This window comes from Nomascus leucogenys, chromosome 5 (genome assembly GCF_006542625.1).
Source record: "Nomascus leucogenys isolate Asia chromosome 5, Asia_NLE_v1, whole genome shotgun sequence".
Classification (NCBI taxonomy): Eukaryota; Metazoa; Chordata; class Mammalia; order Primates; family Hylobatidae; genus Nomascus; species Nomascus leucogenys.
In genome coordinates, this window is record NC_044385.1 from 12,800,812 (window position 1) to 12,825,222 (window position 24,411).

A 24,411-nucleotide genomic window follows, 5' to 3' on the forward strand; every position below is an offset into this window, starting at 1 on the left:
CAATTTTTATACTTAAAAGTAGACATTTTAATTTGTTTCTATAGTCAGTTAGATTTTTAAAAATAATGTTTTCTAAAAGTATGGGTTCATAAAGTTCAACTTTCCATACTATAACATCAATAGCCATGCTTTTAACAGGTTTCCTTATGACTATTAAAATGGGAGATTTAAACTATTTTAAAAGTTACTAAAGACAGCACCCAACTTTTCAAAGATTTAGGTTGAATGCTTGGGTGAGGATTTCTCATACAAATATATGGTAAATAGATCCTAAGTAACACACTATAGAACCAATCAAGCAAAACATGTTTCTAAGGGAAACAGAAACTTTCATTTTGGGATGTCAATAAATCAAATACTGAAATCAGCTTTTTTTTGGCCTACCTCTTGGGCCACAGATGACTTCAGTGGCTTGGGTGTAGAAATTATAGAAAACTGGTAACAAGGTCAGGGTTAAGGCACTAAAAAGCTAATTAGTGCTTGATATTAAGCCTTTGGTTACTTTTCAGGCAGGCCCTTTCAGGCTAACACTTTCTTTCCTTTAATCAGGGCGATTAAAGATGCCTACTCACTTTCCATTCAAGCACCTATTGTCTTCAAGGGGGGTGGTGATGTGGGCGGGAAGGAAAAGGGCGTTTTTCCATGCTTTTGTATTTAAGGTAAGAAAACAACCCTTTTAAGATTGTCACTATCAATGATGGGGAAATATAATAAGGTTCAAAGGCTCCCTTCTAAAATATCCCATACACTCTTTTTCCACTTCCCAATTGGAAAGGGAATGCTGTACCCATATACTAACCAGTTTGGGGCACATAAACGTTCCATTACAAGGGAGAAAAAAAGATTTAGACTAGCATGTGAATTTCATCAAGCAGAGACACCTTGGTTAAAAAGCAAAACTTGTGGGGTGGAGAGGAAGGAAAAAAGGAAAACGTAAGAAAAAGGACCAGAGTGCTTACTGTTTATCATTATCAGCCTTTTCACAGAAAACTTCAGTGAGGGTGTTTCCAGGAGGGAAAAGTGAGATATTCTTTACAGCAGCATTTAGGAGAAAAAAAGATTTGTGGTCTTTGGGCCAGCTAGCTAAAAGAAACTGGCTTGGAACTGCCCAGATAGTACAGTTAGGAAGTGTATGGATAAAAATTCCTGGAAGCGAGTCTTTTTTATTGATGGAATAAACACAACATTGATGGTAGTAGGGTAGAGTTGGTGGCAATGTCCTGTCACTGCAATTATGACATTCAAATGAGACCTACATAACTGTGGCTGCTTTTGATTCTTTCAACTTTGAAATTTGATTATCTGTACAGAGGGGCTTCTAAATGAAAACGAATTCACTTGCACCACCCCTACTCACCTATTTACTGTTCCTGGAGAATAACAAATTTTTTAAAAGGTGATAAAGCTAAAAGACAAAAAAATGATTAACTAAAATAAGCTATGAGGCCCAATCAAGAATGGTGTAACATTATTCATTTTCTTCTTTGAACATCTTACTTAAGTGTTTTATTAGGGCTACTAGCTCAGGGTTCCCACCACGTGCATCAATCTGTTTATAGGCTTTAGCTTCAAGCTCTTTAAGAGTATTACGAGTGTATTCAAAAGAACCTACATCCTCAAGATAATGTACACAGTATTTTTTTATATCTATGTTTTCTGTTCTCTGGCGCAAGATATTCTGCACCTGGGTGCTTTCAGGCCTTGACCAAATAGCATGAATAGTAGGAAATGAGAACTTTCCCTCTGTTAGATCTTCACAAAAACTTTTGTTTTCACTATATTCTTTGGAGTGTAGATTAGCATAATCATCCCTAATTTGGAAAAAGAGCCCAAGTGTATTAAGTAGTGGTTTTAAATCTTCTTTGTAATCAGAGAACAACTGCATGAGACCTACTGCTAATCCAAACAGTCCACCTGTTTTCTGCAGCACCATAGCTTTATATTCTTCTTCAGTGGGACAAGTGTAATTATCCCTCCAGTAAATATCTAGGCCTTGTCCCTGATGGAGTTCCAAAAGCTGGCGGGTAAAAAGCTTCACTGCATCTGGGTGATCAAGGGTTAAGACTTTCTCCAAGCCAAGGAAATACACATAATTGGCAGAATTGATGACAGATGGGATTCCATAGATGCTGTGGGCCACTGGAAAGCCACGTCGGAGTTTTGAGTTGTCTTCAATATCATCGATGAGTAAACTGGCATTATGCAACATTTCTGTCACTTCAATAATAATCTAATAAAAAATAATTGAAAATTTCACTTATTTGAACTATTCAAAACTTACATACTCAGTTTAACAGATTATGAAAGTCTCAGGTGTGTTAATTTTCACAACTAATAAATATTTAGCAACCTCAATATAAAATAATATCTTGCATGAGGACTAAATTCAATCAAGAACTAGGATTATTTTTATGTGACAGTTATTAATTTCTTGGGGATTAATGAGATTACAGTTGCCTAATACCTGTAGCTTGTCCTCTGGAACTTTCAGCCAATGATTAAATGCCTGCGAAAGTTTGGTTCTCACTTGTTTACCTGCAATTTAAAAATAAAATGTGACAATGTGATAAGTGTTTTAATTATGAGTATTTTAACTACAAAAAACACGTTCAGAAACTTCCTTTAAATTGATCTGACTTGCTAAATCCAGCCTCATCAATCCATTATCTACTGCAGAGCTTGCCTTGCACTGTTCAATAACCCATTCTCAACCACTCCGAAATCTGGATCATAAAGTGCACAACCTTCTAAAATTAGGGCAGGCACGGAAGACTCTAAAGTACTTCAGTGGCCTACTAGTCCACTCTTTTCATCTGAACTTGAATAAACAATTTTAAAGTAGGGTGGGCTTTTAGGACTTAGGACCTAATTTCTTTCATTTTTTGAAAAGGAAGCTAGTTTATTTACTTATTAATTATTTGAGAGACTTCCTCTGTTGCCCAGGCTGGAGTGCAGTGGTGTGATCTCGGCTCACTGCAAACTCTGCCTCCTGGGTTCACATGCTTCTCGTGCCTCAGCCTCCTGAGTATCTGGGACTACAGGCACACACCACGACTGGCTAATTTTTGTATATTTTGTAGAAAGGGGATTTTGAATATGTTGCCCAGGCTGGTCTTGAACTCCTGAGCCCAAGCGATACACCTGCATCGGCCTCCTAAAGTGTTTGGATTACAGGCGTGAGCCACTGCGCCAGGCCAAGAAGCTAGTTTAGTGTCAGTTAATTGGCACTACCTATTTTACATAACTATAGGTACTGTTAATAAAATATATTTTACTATTACTTCATAAAATTACCTCTTGAAATTATCTGTTTCTCCTTTAAATTAAGGTTTTAGAGATGGGGAAGCTCTGCTGCTTTCCTTTCAAAAATGAGATCATCATGCACTGAAATATTCCCTTTTAATATCCTGAGTTTAGTCAAAAGCTAATCTTATTATTTTGACTAGGGACATTCATTTTTCAGTATCTTCTTTTTTTCTTTCTTCCTTTTTTTTTGAGACAGGGTCTCACTCTGTCACCCAGGCTGGAGTGCAGTGGTGTGTTCACAGCTCACTGCAGCCTCCACCTCCTGGGCTCAAATGATCCTTCCACCTCAGCCTCCCGAGTAGCTGGCACTATAGGTGCAAGCGACCATGCCCGGTTAATTTTTGTTTTTGTAGAGACAGTGTCTTCTCATGTTGCCCAGGCTGGTCTCAAACTCCTGGGCTCAAGTGATCCAGCTGCTACAGCCTCCCAAATTGCTGAAATTACAGACGTTGAGTCACCTTGCCCAGCAGTATCATCTTTTTCTTACACGGAAAGCTCAAGATAGGTCTTTTTTTGTTTGTTTGTTTTTTTTTTTTTGAGACAGAGTCTCATTCTGTTGCCCAGGCTGGATTGCAGTGGCGTGATCTCGGCTCACTTGCAACCTCTGCCTCCCAAGATCAAGCTATTCTCCTGTCTCAGCCTCCTGAGTAGCTGGGATTACACGCATGTGCCACCATGCCTGGCTAATTTAAGATAGGTCTTTGCATAGAAGTTATCACTAGAAGTCATTGTAGTCATATATAAAGGAATGATAGATAAAAACCATGGGCAGTTCACTTAGTAAAAATGTTCTATAAGTTTTCTGCTAAATGAATGCATGGTAATAACATCCTAATTTAGATAAGGTTTCAGGAAAATGGTTACATAAAAAGTTAAAACTAAAATACTGTTTTCTTTTTTTTTTTTGGAGATGGAATTTTGCTCTTGTCACCCAGGCTAGAATGCAATGGTGCGCTCTCAGTTCACTGCAACCTCCGCCTCCTGGGTTCAAGCGATTCTCCTGCCTCAGCCTCCCAAGTAGCTGGGATTACAGGCGCCTGCCACCACGCCTGGCTAATTTTTGTATTTTTTGTAGAGACGCGGTTTCGCTATGTTGGCCAGGCTGGTGTCGAACTCCTGACCTCAGGTAATTCACCCGCCTTGGCCTCCCAAAATGCTGGGATTACGGGTTTTTTTTTTGGAGACGAAGTCTTGCTCTGTCACCCAGGCTGGAAAGCAATGGCACGATCTCGGCTTGGCTCACCACAACCTTCGCCTCCCGGGTTCAAGGGATTCTCCTGTCTCAGCCTCCCGAGTAGCTGGGATTACAGGTGTGCACCACTACGCCTAGCTAATTTTTTGTATTTTTTTTTGAGATCAAATTTTGCTCTTGTTGCCCAGGCTGGGGTGCAGTGTCACGATCTTGGCTCACTGCAACCTCCGCCTCCTAGGTTCAAGCAATTCTCCTGCCTCAGCCTCCTGAGTAGCTGGGATTACAGGCATGCGCCACTAAATCCAGCTAATTTTTTGTATTTTTAGTAGAGACAGGGTTTCATCATGTTGGCCAGGCTGGTCTTGAATTCCTGACCTCAGGTGATCCACCCACCTCGGCCTCCCAAAGTGTAGGGATTACATGCGTGAGTTACCGCGCCCGGCCATTTTTTTGTATTTTTAATAGAGACAGGGTTTCACCATGTTGGCCAGGCTAGTCTCGAACTCCTGACCTCAAGTCGTCCACATGCTTCAGCCTCTCGAAGTGCTGGGATTACAGGTGTGAGCCACTGCGCCCAGCCTATTAGTATTATTTTTGAGACAGGGTCTCGCTCTGTCACCTAAGCTGGAGTGCAGTGGCACAATCACGGCTCACTGCAGCCTTGACCTCCTAGGCTGAAGCCCCCTGAGTAGCTGGGACTACAAGAACAAGCCACCATGCCTGGCTAATTTTATTTTATTTATTTATTTTTTGTAAAGGCAGGGTTTTGCCCTGTTGCCCAGGCTGGTCTCAAACCCCTGGGCTCAAAAGCAATTTGTCCCACTTGGCCTCCCAAAGTGCTGGGATAATAAGTGAGCCACTGCACCCGGCCTGTATCACTTAAACACATTTTTTTGAAGATGAAAAACAGAGTCTCAATTTGGAATTTCTTTTTTTTTTTTGAGACAGAGTCTGGCTCTGTCCCCCAGGCTGGAGTGCAGTGGCACCATCTCGGCTCACTGCAAGCTCTGCCTCCCGGGTTCACGCCATTCTCCTGCCTCAGCCTCCCGAGTAGCTGGGACTACAGGCGCCCGCCACCATGCCCTGCTAATTTTTTTGTATTTTTAGTAGAGACAGGGTTTCACTATGTTGGCCAGGATGGCCTCGAACTCCTGACCTCGTGATCTGCCCACCTCGGCCTCCCAAAGTGCTAGGATTACAGGCTTGGGCCACCGCACCCGGCCTCAATGTGGAATTTCATTTTTCATTTTACTTTTGAATGTTATATAGAAAACAGTACAATATATGGCTTATTTTTGAGGTACTATAGTTTTAATATTTTTTTCCCCTCTGATGACATGCTAGTGTTTGCCTGATACTTTTAAGTTCCCCCCCCCTTTTTTTTTTTCTGAGACGGAGTCTCCCTTTATCACCCAAGCTGGGGTGCAGTGGCGTGATCTTGGCTTACTGCAGCCTCGACCTCCCAGGCTCTGGTAATCCTCTTTTTGGAGCCCTTCTTCCTCCACTGCCAGCTTCATCTCTCCCTAATCCCACCCTTCAACTCATCTAGGGTCCCACACTAAGGCAAATAAACAAACATAAACATAAGATGACAGCAAGTATGAGAAATTTAAAAATAAAAATCATTTTCTTTACTAATTTCAGAAAATCCTTTTTTTTTTTTTTTTTGAGACAGGGTCTCACTCTGTTGCCCAGGCTGGAGTGCAGTGGCGTGATCTCAGCTCACTGCAATCTCTGCCTCCTAGGCTCATGTGATTCCCGTGTCTCAGCTGGGACTACAGGCATGTGCTACCATACTTGGCTAATATTTGTATTTTTAGTACAGACAGGGTTTCACCAGGTTGGTCAGGTTGACTTCAGAAAATCCTGATATCATTATTATTATTTATTAGCAAGAGTAATATTACAACAGTATAAATGACCTGGCACACCTCTAAGTTACTTTAGTAACTCTGAAGCTCTCTGTAAAAAAAAAAGTGTGTTATGTGCATAGTACAATGTCACATTTCTTTAGTAGTATCTTTTGAGGTTGTATTCCATCATGGATCAAGAACGTACTTGAATAAAAAGGTGAGGTACCTAATGATAATTTTAAATATGTTATCTAATGTCTTAAAGCATTATTTCCAAGTAATGAGAATTAAAAAAAAAAGTCATAGAAGGTGGTCACAGCATAAGTAAGCATTACGGTTAAAATGTAACTGTAGGCAGTCCTTGCTTTGTAAGTAGCAGAGTAAGAGACATTCAAGCGATGCTTGTTAGACTTTTGTCAGCACTGATAACTGGCTTGCTATTGCCAGCCCAGTTCCAGCTAGTGTTTGTGAACATGTTCTAAAGGATGTCTGGCAGTAAGAGCTGGGTAGAGTGAAAGTGAAACTGTGCCATGTTTCTCACTGGGAGATACTGAAATAAGTTACTAACTGCTGGATAAATGTCACTCAAAAGCAGTCTGTTGGCTTTTTCTTAAACAGTGGGCAACCTTCCCTTTGAATTCTCCATTTCTGTCATCCCCTCATTCTTCTCATGCATTGACATTAGCAGGTGAGTCTCTATTAGGGTCTGCCAAAATAAAAATGACACTAATTATGGTTTCCAAGGTGTAGCACAGGAGCTAGCATTCTTTTGGCTTTTATCCTTCCCAGGCTCATGAAGAACAGAAATGCACACATTACCACAGAGATGTGCTCATAAAGAAAGGTGTGTACTTTAGCACAGAAATTTAAAAGTGTCTATTGAGACTGAATTGAGAGCATCATTAGAGTTTAGTCACAGCATGGCTAAACAGGTTTTTATGTTTGTCAAATAATTTACCAACTTTTGTATTATTTCTTCTTTTTTAAAAAATGTTTAAAACAGAGAGGGGGACTTGTTATGTTGCCCAAGGTGGTCTCAAACTTTTGGTCTCAAGCAATCCTGCCTTGGCCTCCCGAAGTGCTGGGAATACAGGTGTGGGCTACCACACCTGGCCTATATTATTTCTATGAGAAAGAATATTCTAATACAAATGATTTTTTATTACAATAACCCGTTTATTATATTCATGAGTTTTTGCTTATTATCATTTCCAGACAGGTGGTTTTTTTTGTTTTTGAGTAGGAGTCTCATTCTGTTGCCAGGCTGGAGTGCAGTGGTGCAATCTCAGCTCACTGCAACCTCTGCCTCCCAGGTTCAGGTGACTCTCCTGCCTCAGCCTCCCGCGTAGCTGGGACTACAGGCATGCGCCACCATGCCCAGCTAATTTTTGTATTTTTAGTAGAGATGGGGTTTTACCATGTTGGCCAGGCTGGTCTCGACCTCTTGACCTCATGATCCGCCCGCCTTGGCCTCGAAAAGTGCTGGGATTACAGGTGTGAGCCACCACGCCCAGCCTCCAGACAAGTTTTTAAAGAAGCAAAATAAAACAAAAACACACACGACACGTGAGGCAGGAAGCCATGTCCAGGTGGCACACCCTTACACAGGAATAAAGTGGGCTATGTTTCCAAATACTGTGATTTTAGATACATTATTATTTGGCTCTCAAAGGAACTAGTAGTATATGAAACGCAGTGTATGTGTGAGATACTGGAAAATACAGACATAGAAGGTAAACTTGAACATGGATGGTAAATAAAGTGTTCTACTGTTAAACAAATCTGCATAACTTCCCCTAATATCTAAACAGTGGGGAATTTGAATGCGTAATATCCATAAAGAATACAACCTCCAATGAGATGCCAAAATGTTTTAAGTATTTTTACTTTTTAAGGTATGTTAAATAATTGGATACGTTTTAAAGGGTGCCTTCTTTTTAAGAGACGGGGTCTCACTATGTTGCCCAAGCTGGAGTGTAGTGGCTATTCTCACAGGTGTGATCACTGTGCACTACAGCCTTAAACTCCTGGGCTCAAGCCATCCTCCTGCCTCAGCCTCCCAAGTAGTTGGGACAACAGGTGTCTATCACTGCACCTGGCAAAAATTACCTTTTAATAAAGAAAAAATTATAATGTTTTATTTATCATTTTTTCTCATATGCATCACCTTAAATAGAAAATCTCAACAGCTAGCAAGTCTAACCTTTTCTATTTGCTAACATTTGAACAACCACTACTGTATGAAAATGACCCTATATGGACTGTAAGTGAAGTATTACCTGGTAACTGAAGTAAGTATTTATACGGTTCTAGAAGAATTCTTTGGACTGTTTCTTGAGTCTTCTCCATTGGATTTAAACTTCAAAGCTAATCTGTCAAAAAGGAGAAACATAAAGATCACGTGAAACTAATCATCTTTGAGTGTCAAACTGCAAAGGAATTTGTATTTCAAGGTGTTTGTGAAAAGACACCTAGTTTGGTTTAAAAAGAAGATTCTGTTGCCAGGCACGGTAGCTCACGCCTGTAATCCCAGCACTTTGGGAGGCTGAGGCGGGCGGATGGCTTAAGCCCAGGAGTTCAAGGCCAGCCTGGGCAACATGGCAAAACCTTGTCTCTATTAAAAATATGAACAATTAGCTGAGGTGAGTAGATTACGAGGTCAGGAGTTCGAGACCAGCCTTCACACCACCTCTACTAAAAATACAAAAATTAGCTGAGCATGGTGGTGTGCGCCTGTAGTTCCGGCTAGTTGGGAGGCTGAGGCAGGAGAATTGCGTGAACCCGGGAAGCAGAGGTTGCAGTGAGCTGAGATCATACCGCTGCACTCCAGCCTGGGCGAAAGAGTGAGACTCCAGTCTCAAAAAAACAAAAAAAAGATTCTACATCTACGAAGGCTTGAAAACATGTTAAGTGAAAGAAGCCAATCTCAAGAGACTACATATTGTATGATTCCATTTATACGAAATGTTCAGAATAAGCCAATCTACAGAGACAGAAAGTAGATTAGTGGTTAGGAATAGGAATAAGGACTAATTGCTAATGAGTACAGGGTTTCTTTTTGCAGGGATCAAAATGTTATAAAATTAAATTGTGATGGTTGCACAGCCCTGTGAATACATTAAAAACTGCTGAAATGTACACTTTAAATGGGTGGTATGTAAATTATATCTCAATTAGAAAATTCTTCATTCAAGTGATTATATTGGTCAAAGCGTTGTCTTGGTTTTTAAGCTGTTTTCTTAGTCACGTAACTTATATTAAGCTTTTCCTATTTTAATCAACCATAAAAGGCTTAATTTGTTGACGGCAAACGTCAAAACAAATCCAAAGAATTGGAAAGATACCTCTGTATTTAACTGATTACACTAATTAGTAAACATATCCTTTTTTAAATGAGCACTAAGATGAGTATGTTTTACGTATTTAAAATTTAAAGGGATTCTCCCCATCCCCCTAGTAGTTTCTCTACAATCAATCCATTTCAGAGATTTCTGATTTAAGATACGCATTAACTCAAATGTATTTATATTTATTAAACATATTCTCCTTTATACTGAAATCTGCCTTATTTCAATATTTCCTAGAATAACACTCCCAGTCTTCCTAGGGTCTCCCTGTACTGTTGAATCTCTACTTTATTATTTTTTTTTTCAGACGGAGTCTCACTCTGTCGCCCAGGCTGGAGTGCAGTGGCGCAATCTCGGCTCACTGCAAGCTCTGCCTCCTGCGTTCACGCCATTCTCCTGCCTCCTGCCTCAGCCTCCTGAGTAGCTGGGACCACAGGCGCCTGCCACCACGCCTGGCTAATTTTTTTTTTTTATTTTTAGTAGAGACGGGGTTTCACCGTGTTAGCCAGGATGGTCTCGATCTCCTGACCTCGTGATCCGCCCGCCTCGGCCTCCCAAAGTGCTGGGATTACAGGTGTGAGCCACCGCGCCCGGCCGAATCTCTACTTTATTTCTTTGTATCTGTTTCTATTATTACTTGTCCTCATATTAGGAATCTTTTTCTAACTGCTCTAGCATCTTTGGCACTTTTATCCTCTGTTTTGCTTCTTGGGACTATGATTTAGTCTTTAGAATCCTGAGCCCACTTCTACCAACTTTTCTACAACAAAAAGGCTAAATGTAATATGGCATCTAATGGCAGTTTGTGGTTAGGGCTGTTCAATGAGTTGCACATCATTGGATTTTGGAATTGGAAGCCACTTTAGAAAGCTATCTCAGTATGCCAGAAGATAAAGCACAAGAATATATTTGCTTGAGTGAGGGCCACTTTTTTTCGAATGAAGAAAATGAAGTTGAGTTCATGTACTTTGTGTTATTCTGATTGCTCAAAGGTCCTTTTTTTTTTTTTTTTTTGAGATGGAGTTTCGCTCTTGTTGCCCAGGCTGGAGTGTAGTGGCGCGATCTTGGCTGACTGCAACCTCCGCCTCCCGGGTTCAATTGATTCTCCTGCCTCAGCCTACCGACTAGCAGGGATTACAGGTTCCCGCCACCACGCCCAGCTAATTTTTTGAATTTTTAGTAGAGATGGGGTTTCACTATGTTGGCCAGGCTGGTCTCAAAACTCCTGACCTCAGGGGATCCACCCGCCTCAGCCTCCCAAAGTGTTGGAATTACAGGCGTGAGCCACTGCGCCTGACCCGATCCTTTTTTTCTAAGTCTGGGCCAAAGACTTAGAAATCTTCAATTTAAATATGCATCTTGTATGATTCTGATACAGCTGCTTGAGAATGTTAGGGGAACTGGAAATAGGTTGCTTACATGGTACCATACCACACTGCAACTAAGGGGGTGTGGGCTACTGTTATTTATTATAACAGTGAGGATGTGTTCCTTTTTTTTTTTTTTTTTTTTTGAGACGGAGTCTCGCTCTGTCGCCCAGGCTGGAGTGCAGTGGCACGATCTCGGCTCACTGCAACCTCTGCCTCCTGGGCTCAAGCAATTCTCCTGACTCAGCCTTCTGAGTAGCTGGGACTACAGGTGCCCACCACCATGCCCAGCTAATTTTTGTATTTTAGTAGAGTTGGGGTTTCACCAGTGTTCCTCGATTTCTAAATTTGCCCAAGTAACTTCATAATGTTAAGTAATAAAAATCATCTTTTATAGCCCAGTCACCCGATACTAAGATCTCATCATTGATACTTTCAGGGGTAAGGCAATTCTTGTACTGTAACTTCTTGCTGGCATTAAATTTAAAAATGTAAAATATACTTGGGAGCAGAATCTGACTTTTGTGGATTTATATTATAAATTAATCCACCAAAGACAAGACTTTTGCACATATTTCAGTAAATAAACACACTGATTCATATACATGCAGCCAAGCAAATCCAAAGATCCTGAGTAAATACCAACAACGTGCCACAAAAGTAAAATTTCCAAAATCTTGCACTATGGGTTTATTATAGCACTACTCACAATAGTAAAGATATGGAATCAATCTAAGTGTCCATCAGCAGATGACTGAATAAAGAAAATGTGGTATATATACAATGAATGATTACTCAGCCATTAAAACAAAATGAAATCATGTCATTTGCAGCAAAATTGATGGATAGCCCTTACCTTAAGTGTAACAAGTCAGACATAGAAAGACAAATAGTACATCTTCTCAATTATAAATGGGAGCTAAATAATGTGTATACATGGACATGGAGTGTGGAATGATGGACAATGGAGATTCCAAAGGGTGAGAAGGTGGGAAGGAGGTGGATGATGAAAGATTACTTAATGGGTACAACGTGATTGTATGGGTGATGGACACCCTAAAAGTCCTGACTTCACTACTATGCAATCTATGCATGTGATAAAACTACGCTCGCACCCCATAAATTTATACAAGTAAAAATAAACAAATAAAAACCCCCCAAACCAAAATCTAATTATTAGTGCTAGCATTCCACTTTTCCAGCACAATTACGAGTGTAGAAGTGCTGAGACTACCCAATTTGGTGACAATCGGGTATTTAATGTTCCTGTTTTGTAGCAGTCAATGAATACAAGGGTAAAATGGTTTGAACCACATTGTCTCTGTCATGTAGTTGTTTTTCTGCTGTGAAATGAGGTGTGTAACATGGCAACAGGAGAAAAGAATAAAACTTCTACATATGTATGCACTGTTAGGCAGTTGGTAGGCACATGATAATGGGTGGCTGAAATAATAACACACACATATAACCATCAACTGTGCAAGTGCTTTGATGCTTCCCCATACTGTACACCATCTCATGGGTCACAGAAACCTTTTGAGAATATGATGAAAGCTATGAATCTTCTAAAAAAAAAAAAGCCGATGTATGTGCTAATAAGCTGCAACACAAATGTATACACTGCCACAAAGACATACAACATACAAATTCTCAGAGATCATATAGTCCCTGAATGTTTACATGCACCTCAGATTAAGATCCCCAGCTATGGAATATCTTTACCCTTTAATGCCAAGCAGACAAATATTCATGTTTGTGTTATAATAAGCTAAGACATAAATTCCACTAGCTTAACTCTTTATTGAAGGCATATTACAAATGAAAATTAAAGCACAAAACTAGTGTATAGTTCAGGTTACTCTTCCGGATTGAAAGGCGTATTTTTTTGTAGTCTGTTCTTATCTATATGAAACAATCATAAAAAAAAATCAGCACTCCACCAAAAGAAATCATTTTAACAACATGAATTCAAAGAGAAACATCCCATATGGAAAATTTCTACATCCATCTTGACTAGCAATTAATACCAAAGACGTCGCAAGGAAAAAAAGGCTCATAAAGAATCAAATAAGCGAAATAATCAATATACCTACTAGGTAAATACCTATTTAGGTAACCTATTACCTACACTATTTGATCTCTGACACGTTACCTTATTATCAGGGATTGAATTAAGAAAAGAAGATGCAAAACAGGAAGAATGGCTTAGCTAAAAGATTATTATCGAACATAATTAAAGGTAGAATTAAAAAAGCATCTCATATACTTCTCTAAATGTTAGTACCTATCTTTTCTCAACTACAGGTTGGGAGCAAGAATCACGTTTGTATATTTTCTCACAGCCTTTAAAACACATTTGACTGAACTTAAAAATCAATGAGATGCACTTTCAGAACTCCCTTTTGTGTCAAGATCTGTAACAAGTAATCAGAGCTAATCTTTGTTTCAATTCGTAGAGCTTTGTGGTTGATGTTATTTTTCAACTTAAAACACTAACTATGCTTTAAAAAATATTTCCTTTGCTCACTTAGAGATGTTTAAGAATACTCAACAACTCAATTTCCTTTCCCAGAGGATATTTACATAGAAGTATTTTCAGTGGTATAAAAACATAAGAACCTCAATTTTTATAGGTATCGACAACCAACTTGCCTTGTGTCAAATCTTAAGAGTCTAAAGGATTCTACACACCGTGGCATATACTCTCACCCGCCTTTGTTTTTCTTTTAAATCAAAGGATTTCCCAATTTATCACAGCTGGAAATTTCAGCTATCACGTACTAAAGTTAAATGTAAAGAGGCATTAGTGTGTGTTACATGAACTCTACTAGTTTCCTTTTAGAGTGAATAAACTACAGAATACCTCAGTGAGAGTCTGAAACTTCTCACTTTCAAAACTAAAAAGCTGCCAGAAATTTGTTCAAAGAGTGAATTCATAATTATTAATACAAACGCTCCATTCTTTTCACCATGTGAACTGCTACGGCTATAGCCTCCTCGTCGGGCTCCCTGCATTTGCCTCTTTAACTCTTCTTTCTTTCGCTTCCTCTACTCTTCAGCCAGGGATGACATTCCAATCGGAGCCATCTCTCCCTTCTGATCGAGATTCCTTGGAAGATATCCCATTGCTATTAGGACAAAACTAAAACTCCTTTACAAAGCCTGTAAGGTTCAACACTCGCCCTCATCCCATCTCTCCAGGCTCAGTTCTTCATACTGGAAAAGCTCCCTTCCGCCACAGGGCTTTCCGACAAGTTAGTCTTTTTGTCTGGAATGTCCTTTCCTTTTCTCTTTCCTCAGTTAACTCCTGCTAGTCCTTCAGCTCTCAGCTCGATCCTCACTTGCTCAGAAACCCTTCCTTTCCCTCCCTAAAGAAGCCAAATTCCCTCACATTCTCCTATCACCGTGGAACTCTCCTCTGGGGCACTGCCACAGCGGTAATTTCACATTGTTTTGTTCAGCATCTGTCCGTCTCGCCAGGCGCAGGTCTACGAAGGCAGAGGCCACCCCAGTGGTTGGCGCTCAACACCCATGAAAAAATGAAAGCGCCTTCTAACGCGTTAGACGATGAAACCAGGGAACACAACCTTGCGTCTAAGAAGTGAACATCCCATGCAAACGACTTTTCAAAGGGAAGGGCCTGGTTTGGGAATGGCTACACAGAGACATACAAATGTGAAGCGCATACTGAATCCTTCCATTCACACTCCGGGAGAAAGACGATGGATCTGAAACAAGCTGCCTGATATAAGCAGGGAATTTCAATCACTTCGAGGCCGATTTTCCACAGCGGCTGGGCAGAGAACTGCAAACGTCTACAGTGCTAGCACAGAGTCCGGAGAGGAAGAAACGGTGAGGTTTCTGCTTCCTTCTCGCTCAGATGCTCCCTTCCGCCCCACTTGGCCAACCCTTCCTCTCCCTCCCCGCTTAAAGCCAGGGGATGGAAAATTCATACACAATCCGGTTCAGCATCCGGGTCCTCACTCTCCTTTCTTTCTTTCCTCTCTGCCCCGCCTCCCAGCCTGCCCCGCCTCCCAGCCTCCCCCGCCCTTCTTCCCATCCGGGTTCCCCCCAGCCGCCGCCACTGCCGCTCACAGTTCGACGATGATATCACGACTTTCACGCCGCCAGTCCGGGAGTAGCTGTACCCCGCATCAACTTCCTATTTTATAGTGTGGACTTAGGCTCTTCCCGATGCCCACATGAATCCCTCCCACTACTTCACCACAGAACTCTCCGCCCTCCTCAGCCGCCAGCGACACCGCATTACTTGGTGCAAGAAAATGCGCCATCCCGGTCACACTGCGCAGGCGTCGTTGCCGCCTCCCTACTGCTTTGTTGCCCCGCCCCTTTCACCTCCCCCCCGCCCCCGCTCCGGTCCACGCAGGCGCAGGGCATTGCGGGCCTTGCAGTTCTCGCGGACCAGGATTTGCGCGTTGGCCCCAGAGGCTGGACTTCATTTCCCAGGAAGCCTTGAGGCGTAACTTTCTGTTTCCATAGAACTGGTGGGAAAATGGCGTCGTTGTTTGTATCCAGGGACCAGTAGGAACAGTGTATAGGCGGGTTCTAAAGAACTTTAACCAATCCAAGGTCGTCTAAGAGGCCATTCGGGAAAGAGGTAGGGGAGGGGGAAAAAAAATGTAGGGGAGGGGAGAAAGGGGGGGAACCTAGAGTCGGTGGGGGGGGGGAAGCGATGTTTGCCCGTCAGTCGAGTCCGGAGTGAGGAGCTCGGTCGCCGAAGCGGAGGGAGACTCTTGAGCTTCAGCTTGCCGCCGCCACGGCCACCGCCTGGACCTTTGCCCGCAGGGAGCTGCAGAGGGTCCATCGCCACCGTCCTCTGGAGGGCAGCGCGACTGGGGGCCCGGACCTCCAGTCCGGGAGGGATTTTTCGTCGTCCCCCTCCCCCCAACCAGGGAGCCCGAGCGGCCGCCAAACAAAGGTACCAGTCGCCGCCGCGGGAGGAGGAGGAGCCGGAGCCTCTGCCTCAGCAGCCGCTGGACCCGCCGCCCTTCTTCCCCATCTCTCCCCCGGGCCTGCTGGTTTGGGGGGGGAGGAGGAGAGAGGGGACTCTGGACGTGCCAGGGTCAGATCTCGCCTCTGAGGAAGGTAGGAACATTTTCTGGGGCTTTCGTGGTCTCCTAAGGGGGTTCTTTTGGGAGGCGCTGGGCCCGGCCAAGGAGCAGAGGAAGATCGCGGTGGTGGTCCCTGCGGCGCCCGAATTCGTGGCCTCGGCCTCCCGGGAATCCCCACCCCCCCCGCAGCCGCTGTGTCCGAGCCGCCCCCTGACTGGGCGGCCGCACACTCAGCGGTTTAGCGGCCGCGGTCGGGGGCCCGGGCAGGGTGGGGGCCGTTCCGCCTCCGGGGCCCTCGGCCCTCACGTTGTCCCCGCGGCGGGGCCAGATGTTGATCTCGCTCCCACTTGTCGGGTCTGAGCCCGGAACGGGACGTGGGCAGGGGCTCTGTGGCGGGCCGGTCCTGCCCGCGGCCCACAGGCCCTCCTGGCCCCTCGGTGGCCCCCGGCCGGCCTCTCGCTCGGACGCGGCGCATGGGGGCGCGGACTCGCTCGGCCGGGCGCCGAGGCCCGCGGGGAGAGCGGCCGGCCCCGCGCCGGACGCCGGGCTTGTTGTGAGTTTCTTCTCTGACAGAAATGGCGTCATTGTCGTAGACGGGAAACTCCGTCGGGTCTCGACAATGGGGACGGGAAGCTGCTGAGCTGTGTAGGTGGCTGGGTTTGCGGGGACGGCGGGGCCGGAGGGAGCCCCGAGTCGGCGTGTGATGGTTCGGGGGCTGGCGCCTGGTGCGGCTCTTTCTTCGGGGTTCGGGCGTCGCTCGCTTCCTTCCCTCCGCCTCCGCCAGTGCAGAGGGGTTCCTGTGGTGTTGACTGGGTGTCTTTTGTTTCCCCTCCAGGTGCAGCTGAAGCTGGTGTTTTAGAGGATATCTTGGTCCCAGAGTCATCATGAAGGTAAGATTGCCTGCAAAAAACGAATCTCTGGGGTTATCGAATTCAGGAAGTAGGGGGTTTGGACGAGGTTGTCGTGTGGGGCTTCCGAGTTTTGCAGAGGAAGGTGTGTTTGGTGACTTGGTGATCGAGCCCTTCCCCAGAGAGACCGGGGTCAGCTGGCGGGCTTTGCTGTGGAGTTGGAGGCAGTTATAGGATATCTCAACTGAAGATGATTCTCCCATATTGAACATCTCTTTTTGTAGGGAATGAGAGGAATAACGGCATGAATTGAAGTGTTTTAAAAGGTAAAATAAAAAGCAGGTCAGGTAATCTGACCCTAGAAACTGAACTGTATTGTGGTTCTATCAGTTACACTGGTCAAAGAGAATCTTATTTATTGTGTGAACAGTAGTGTAAAATTTTAGCAGAAAACTCTTTGACTCGTCACAAAAATAATTTAATTGAAAGATTTAAAAAGAGAATTTTGGTGATCTTACACGATTCAGAGATACCAGTTGTGTCTTGTATTTCCAGGGACTTGGAGTTATATGGTTGATTTTTCTTTATTGATCTGGTTGGTCTGCAAGTAAGTCAGAGGCTCTGTTGCATTATGATGTGTGGAAAACTGATGGCCAGGTTCCTCTTAGACGTAAACATGTTAACTGAGTGGAGAATAGGGTCAAAAAATTTGCTTAATTGTTGGAAGAAATGATAATGATAAAAACACAGGTATTTTTGTTACTTGAGAGAACATGTATGTGAGTGCTGTCTTTTTTAAACACATGCTAGAATAAAACCTTAGATTTTTGAAAAGTCTGGATTCAACTGGTGGAACTTAGACACTAGCTTGTATTTTTTCATCCATTACAAATTCAGAAGTGCTTGAAAAGGGTAGAGTGTTCACAAGTGTAGAAATGCAACAGATAGCATGTTAGTATATAAACGTTGTCTACTTTTGACAGTTCCTTTGAACTATTTTAAAAAATATTTCACTTGTCCTCAGAATCAAGACTGCTTTGACAGTTCTGCATCCAAATTAAAATTTGTAATACTTGTGTTTGTAGAAGGTAAAAGCTGTGGCTACTTAAATCTTGGTCTACTATACAGAGTAATTAAGTTTAGTCTAATTTTTGTAAGGTTTTCTCTTTGAGTTTGGGATGCTGTAAACTACCTGAAACAGTTTATTCCTATCTCATTTCATGAAGCATAGACATGTTTCAGGAATGAATCCCTTTTGTTAGTCACAAATCCTAGCTATAACTCTTGTGACCTCTGTAAAACAGTGGTGAAAGTGCATTTATTAGGTAACTCGTATATGTACCTTGATGTTGGGTGAGAATTTCTTAAGAAAAGTTTTGGTTTGAATAATAAATAAGTTCAGAAGCCGAATAAATAAAAGGTTTAGTTTGGAGTAAATGTAATCTGTCACAGTTCACAGTGTTGTAGTGCCTGTAATTTCTTATGTGCTCTATAAATGTTTGGTTAAAAGAAATGTAGTTAAGTTGAAAGTCTGAGATTAAAATGTTTTTTTTTCTTCCTTTCGTTTCCTTTTTTTTTTTTTTAAGTGGTCTGTTTAAAAAAATGAAAGTATGTTGGAAACTTTAGCCTTAAAAGTTTCTTGGTAATACTAGCCAAATGCAAATTTTTTGGTATCATTTTAGAAATACTAATTTTAAGTGCTTAGCATTACATTCTACTGCATTTTTTGAAAAGGTACTTTTAACGTTAAAAGGAAAAAGCTACTAAAATAAATTTCTAACTTTATGCAAGAACTTCCTGTTATTGTAAGTATAGAAAATCTCAGAATCTGCTAGTAATTATTAGTACTAAAAACTTAGCTTACTTCTTACAACTTTATTTCTTATGTGATAGGAGAAGCTTCTTGTAATTTCTATTTTGCTTTAGCAAAAATTGCAATTCAGAATCTATTTAATGTTGAGTATTTTAGGCCTAAATTTTGTTTCTTTTTCTGTGTTCCCAATTTCTTTCTTTCTTTTTTTATTTTTCTTTTTGATATAGAGTCTCACTATTTCACCCTGGCTGGCATGGTCTGTAACTGCTGCCTCCTGGGCTCAAATAATCCTCCCACCTCAGCTTCCTGAGTAGCTGGGACTACAGGCACACCTGGCTAATTTTTGTAGTTTTTGTAGAGAGGAGGTTTTGCCATGTTGCCCAGGCTGGTCTCTAACTCCTGGGCTCAAGTGAGTCTCCCGCCTCAGCCTCCCAAAGTGCTGGGATTACAGGCGAGAGTCACTGTGCCTGGTGTAATTTCTGTATTACGGTGATCATTGAGCTATAGAAGGTTTTATGTCATTTATTGGATCTTACCAAACATATTTGTACTTTGGAGCAAGGTTTCAAGTTTGAATTGTCTGTTGTATTAACGACAACAAATCTTTAAATTTTATTAAGTGACAGTTTATTGAGGTGATTGAAAGTTAGATTATGTAGTAATACTTTTTAAGTGTTGTTTTAAAGTTTAAGTGTTGTATGTTTTAGTGGTTTTCCCATGTACTACCTTTAAGAATTTATGTAAATAAATATATTCCCATTACTAATATATGCTATATTATTTTTTTCACAGTGTGTTTTTGAGGAATATGATTCGTAATACATAAGGAATTTGTGCTGTAACATAGATTGTGATGTTGGTGTTATGTTGAATTTATTTTTCATGCTCTTGATAGACTTTTAAAAATCATTGGTACTGGCTGGGCATGGTGGCTCATGCCTGTAATCACAGCACTTTGGGAGGCCGAGGTAGGAGGATCACCTGAGGTCAGGAGTTTGAGACTAGCCCGGCCAGCATGGTAAAACCCTGTCTCTTCTAAAAATACAAAATTAGCTGGGCATGGTGGCACACACCTGTAATCCCAGCTATTCGGAAGGCTGAGGCAGGAGAATTGCTTGAACCCAGGAGGCGGAGGTTGCAGTGAGCTGAGGTTGCGCCACTGAACTCCAGCTTCGGCGAAAAAAGTGAAACTCTCTAAAAAAAAAAAATAAAAATAATAAAATAAAAATCAGCAGTACCACATTATAAGGAGGTGGTAGATTATTAAAGTTTGTAGATAATTCCAAGACTTATTTTTATTATGTCAGGTTAATTTTTACTTTTTTTTTTTTAAGACGGAGTTTTGCTGCTGTTACCCAGGCCGGAGTGCAGTGGTGCAATCTCGGCTCACTGCACCCTCCGCTTCCCAGGTTCAAGCAATTCTCCTGCCTCAGCCTCCCGAATAGCTGGAATTATAGGCATGCACCGTCATGCCCGGCTAATTTTGTATTTTTAGTAGAGACAAGGTTTCTCCATATCGGTCAGGCTGGTCTCGAACTCCTGACCTCAGGTGATCTGCCCGGCTCGGCCTCCCAAAGTGCTGGGATTACAGGCATGAGCCACTGCACCCGGCCGATTTTTACTTTTTTTTAACTCAAACTTTTTTTTCCTGTATCTATATTGTACATGTTATTAACGTCTTTTATTATGTAGCAGTAAATTTTCAATTAAAATGGGCTGGATGGGCTGGACATACCAGAATCTTCAGAGGATGAGTGATTTAGATGATTATATTTTGGCGGGCATGGTGGCTCATGCTTGTAATCCCAGTACTGTGAGAGGCTGAGATGGGTGGATTACTTGAGGTTGGGAGTTCAAGACCAGCCTGGCGAAAGTGGTGAAAACCCCGTCTCTACTAAAAGTATAAAAAAATCAGCTGGGCATGGTGGCGCATGCCTGTATTCCCAGCTACTCAGGAGACTGAAGTAGGAGGATCACTCGAACCTAGGAGATGGAGGTTGCAGTGAGTCGAGATGGCACCACTGCACTCCAGCTTGGGTGACAGGGAGACCCTATCTCAAAAAAAAAAAAAAAAAAAAAGATGGTTATATTTAGAATCCATGTAGATTGAATTTTCCAGATGTACTTTTCTTTCTTCGACAATGATTGGCTTAGGCCACATGAAAAAATAATGGATTGATTACAGATTCCCTTTTTAAATGCCCTGTGTGTGTGTACATGTTCTCTCTCTCTCTCCCCCCACTTCTACCTTTCTTTCTCTCCCTATCCACTCTGTCACTTCCTTCCCCTCTCTCTCTTCTTTTCCTTCCCTCTGTTGTTTTTTCCTTCCCCCTCTTCCTTCTGTCTCACCCGTTTCATAAGTCATTCATTTAACAACAACGCGTTTCATATATCAGGTAATATAGAATGAAGGTGGGTGAGGCATCTGACCTGCTTTCAGGGAGCCCACAGTGTAGCAGAAGATGCAAATAAATAAAGCAAAACTCCTAGCATATCGATTTATGAGTATTCCAACATAAAATAATTGTAGGAAATGCTGTGAGAGGACAGAAGATGGCTAAATCAGAGAGCTATGGAAAGTTTTCTGGTGGAGTTGACATTTAAGCTGAGTGTGAAGGCTTTTGCTAGGCAAAGAAGGGAAGAAAAGAGTTTTTCAGATAGAGGATAATGTACTGGAAAATGAACAAAACGAGGTGAAGTATCTGGAAACTGTAAGTAATTTGGTGTGACTGAATTAACTTAAAGCATGATATGTTTGGATAGGAATAGAAGCGCAGTGGTGGGAGATGAAGCTGAGTGAGGGAGTCGAAAATTTTCTTGGCCAGGCACGGTGGCTCACACCTGTAATCCCAGCACTTTGGGAGGTTGAGGCAGGTGGATCACCTGAGTTCTAGATCAGCCTGGCCAACATGGTGAAACCCTGTTTCTACTAAAAATACAAAATTAGCAGGACATGGTGGCGTGCGCCTGTAATCCCAGCTATTAGGGAGGCTGAGGCAGAAGAATAGCTTGAACATGGGAGGTGGAGGTTACAGTGAGCAGAGATCATGCCATTGCACTCCAGCCTGGGTGACAAGAGCAATACTCCGTCTCAAAAAAAAAAAAAAAAAAAAAAAAAAAAAAAAAAAAAAAAAAAAATTTTCTTGAAAACCACATGGAACCATTGAAAGTTGTTTAGAATTGCTTGAACCCAGTGAGCTGAGATCAGGCCACTGCAAAAACAAGGGGAGAGCTGAATGTAAGGATAGAAATTCCAGGTAAGAAGTCCAAGTGGAAAATGAATAAGGGCCTGAACTAATGCAGTGGAAGTGGAGCAGAGAGGGTAGATCTGAGCCTTTTTGAAGTAGAATTCAGGGCCGGGCGCAGTGGCTTACACCTGTAATCCCAGCACTTTGGGAGGCCGAGGCGGGTGGATCACTAGGTCAGGAGATCGAGACCATCCTGGCTAACACGGTGAAACCCCGTCTCTACTAAAAAAATACAAAAAACAGAAATTAGCCAGGCGTGGTAGCGGGTGCCTGTAGGAGGCTGAGGCAGGAGAATGGCTGAACCCGAGAGGCGGAGCTTGCAGTGAGCCGAGATCACGCTACTGCACTCCAGCCTGGGCGACAGAGCAAGACTCTGTCTTAAAAAAAAAAGAAGTAGAATTCAGGACCTAGTAACTCATTCTGGGGTAGGAGGAAGATGGAGGTTTTTGTCTTAGGAAATTAGATAGATGTTACTGTCATTTGAAGCGTGCTGTCATTGGACGTGCTAGTTAAGATGTAAGAGTAAGTAGGTAGGATGAAGTCAGAGGCTTGGTTAGTCTGCTGTGAATGTTAACCTCGTATCTATGATATTTGAAGGGATTTAAGATCCATAACATGGCAAATTTTGTGCTATAAATTTGTCCTTTTGATGAATAGGTAATCTTGTAAAATACTAACTTGTTTTCTGTCCAAATTGCTAAATCTTTGTTTATTGTAATTAAAAAAAAATACTAGATGTGTACCTATGTCACTGAAGAATGTGTTTTTGCCAACTCAGCCAGTGAATTCAGTCATTGAACACATTGTGTACCTTCCTTGTACCAGACATTTTTCTGGGTTTTGAGGATGTAGCAGTGAATAGAACAAGAGTTCTTACCCTCATGGAGTTTACTTTCTACTATGGTGGACACACATTAAGAAAAAAAATAGTGGTAAGTGCTTTGAAAAGAAATCATACGGAATCAGAAGAAGAGGTTAGCGTGACAGAGGGTGGGTTACTTTAGATTAGGTGATAATGGAGGGCCTTTTCGAGATGACATTTAAGTGTGCTGTGAAACAAGTGATAGAGTAAGCCATTCAGGTTTCTGGGGGAGGAGCATTCCCTGCAGAAAACAAGTGTAAATTCCCTGAGATGGAGTGTGCTTGGCATGTTTGAGTGTGATATATTTAAGGAACATGAAGAAGGCCATCAGGGCTGGAGTGGTAGGAGAGGAGGCCAGAGAGGGTCGCAAAGGGCCAGTACAAATGTAGGGCCTTATAGGACATGGTAAGGATTTGAGTAAAATCTGAATGTGTTAGGAACCCTTTGAAGGGTGTTGAGTGAAGTGATGTGATAAACATTTTCAAAAATGTTTGACTGCTGGGTAGTGAACAGATCATGGGAACACAAGAGTGGAAGTAGGGAGATCAGTCAGAAGGCTGTCAAGCTAGTCCTGGGGAGAGATGGTGGTGAGGAAAATTAGTAGTATTGGGAATATATTTGAAGATGGGGATGATTGGATTTCAATGGATTGGGTGTGAAGGGAAAATTCTACTTACTGCAACTTGCAGATTTATGTCCTCCCACAAGTGCCCTCCCTCCTTTTTTTTTTGAGACAGAGCCTCGCTCTGTTGCCTAGGCTGGAGTGCAGTGATGTGATCTCGGCTCACTGCAGCCTCTGCCTCCCGAGTTTAAGCAATTCTCTTGCCTCAGCCTCCCCTGTAGCTGGGATTACAGGCACCTGCCACCACGCCTGGCTAATTTTTTTCTTTTAGACGGAGTTTCAGTCTTGTCACCCAGGCTGGAGTGCAATGGCACGATCTTGGCTCATTGCAACCTCCGCCTCCCAGGTTCAAGTGGTTCTCCTGCCTCAGCCTCCCAAGTAGCTGGGACTACAGGCATGTGCCACCACGCCCGGCTAATATTTGTATTTTTAGTAGAGACAGGGTTTCACCATCTTGGCCAGGCTGGTCTCAAACTCCTGACCTCGTTATCCACCTGCCTTGGCCTCCCCAAGTGCTGGGATTACAGGCGTGAGCCACCGCGCCCGGCCTTTTTTTTGTATTTTTAGTAGCAATGGGGTTTCACCATGTTGGCCAGGCTGGTTTTGAACTCCTGACCTTAAGTGATCCGCCCACCTTGGCCTCCCAAAGTGTTAGGATTACAGGCATGAGCCACTGCACCTGGCCGCCCTCCCTTTTTTTAAAAAAGTCTTTTTGCTGTGATTAGTTGGTAGATGGGATTCTTGGAACTGAGTTTGACCATGAAGGCATTGTCAACTCTTAGCCTTCTCAGTGAGCAGTGAACATGGAGTTGAGCAATCCTTTCACTTGTTTTTTTAATTAAAAAAAAGAGATATAATTCACATACCATAAAATTCACCCT

General features: G+C 42.5%; 2 protein-coding genes across 8 annotated transcripts in view; one reads left to right on the forward strand and one right to left on the reverse strand.

The window, feature by feature from the left end:
* Positions 1–1,143: 1,143 nt before the first annotated feature.
* On the reverse strand, positions 1,144–15,397 carry GGPS1 (geranylgeranyl diphosphate synthase 1). Of its 4 annotated transcripts, none has more exons than XM_003267285.2 (4): positions 15,161–15,397; positions 8,631–8,723; positions 2,465–2,535; positions 1,144–2,230 (listed from the first exon to the last, which is right to left on the reverse strand). In XM_003267285.2, exons 2-4 carry the CDS (start codon positions 8,698–8,700, stop codon positions 1,469–1,471), a joined length of 903 nt encoding a protein of 300 aa, XP_003267333.1. In that variant the 5' UTR covers positions 8,701–8,723; positions 15,161–15,397; the 3' UTR covers positions 1,144–1,468. The 4 variants fall into 4 exon arrangements, with proteins under 4 accessions (XP_003267333.1, XP_030668509.1, XP_004088067.1 ...); XM_030812649.1 differs by lacking the exon at positions 15,161–15,397 and adding an exon at positions 14,754–14,988; XM_004088019.3 differs by lacking the exon at positions 15,161–15,397 and adding an exon at positions 14,737–14,988.
* Positions 15,398–15,702: 305 nt separating this feature from the next.
* The window catches only part of ARID4B (AT-rich interaction domain 4B), a 165,267-nt gene continuing 156,558 nt past the window's right edge, over positions 15,703–24,411 (forward strand). For 3 of the 4 annotated variants that reach the window (XM_003267277.4, XM_003267278.3, XM_030812652.1), the window contains exons 1-2: positions 15,703–16,171; positions 16,973–17,027. In XM_003267277.4, coding sequence (XP_003267325.1) covers positions 17,022–17,027 — 6 coding nt within the window. In that variant the 5' untranslated portion in view covers positions 15,703–16,171; positions 16,973–17,021. The remainder of the gene's footprint in view (positions 16,172–16,972; positions 17,028–24,411) is intronic. The other variant, XM_030812651.1, reaches the window with a different exon arrangement.

Excerpts from the sequence above, each read along its gene's own strand:
- GGPS1 (XM_003267285.2), bottom strand. The coding sequence starts at position 8,700 with ATGGAGAAGACTCAAGAAACAGTCCAAAGAATTCTTCTAGAACCGTAT. Across the intron at positions 2,536-8,630 it reads ATACTTACTTCAGTTACCAG|GTAAACAAGTGAGAACCAAA; the intron begins GTAATACTTCAC and ends TTTAAATTGCAG. Across the intron at positions 2,231-2,464 it reads TTCCAGAGGACAAGCTACAG|ATTATTATTGAAGTGACAGA; the intron begins GTATTAGGCAAC and ends ATTTTTTATTAG.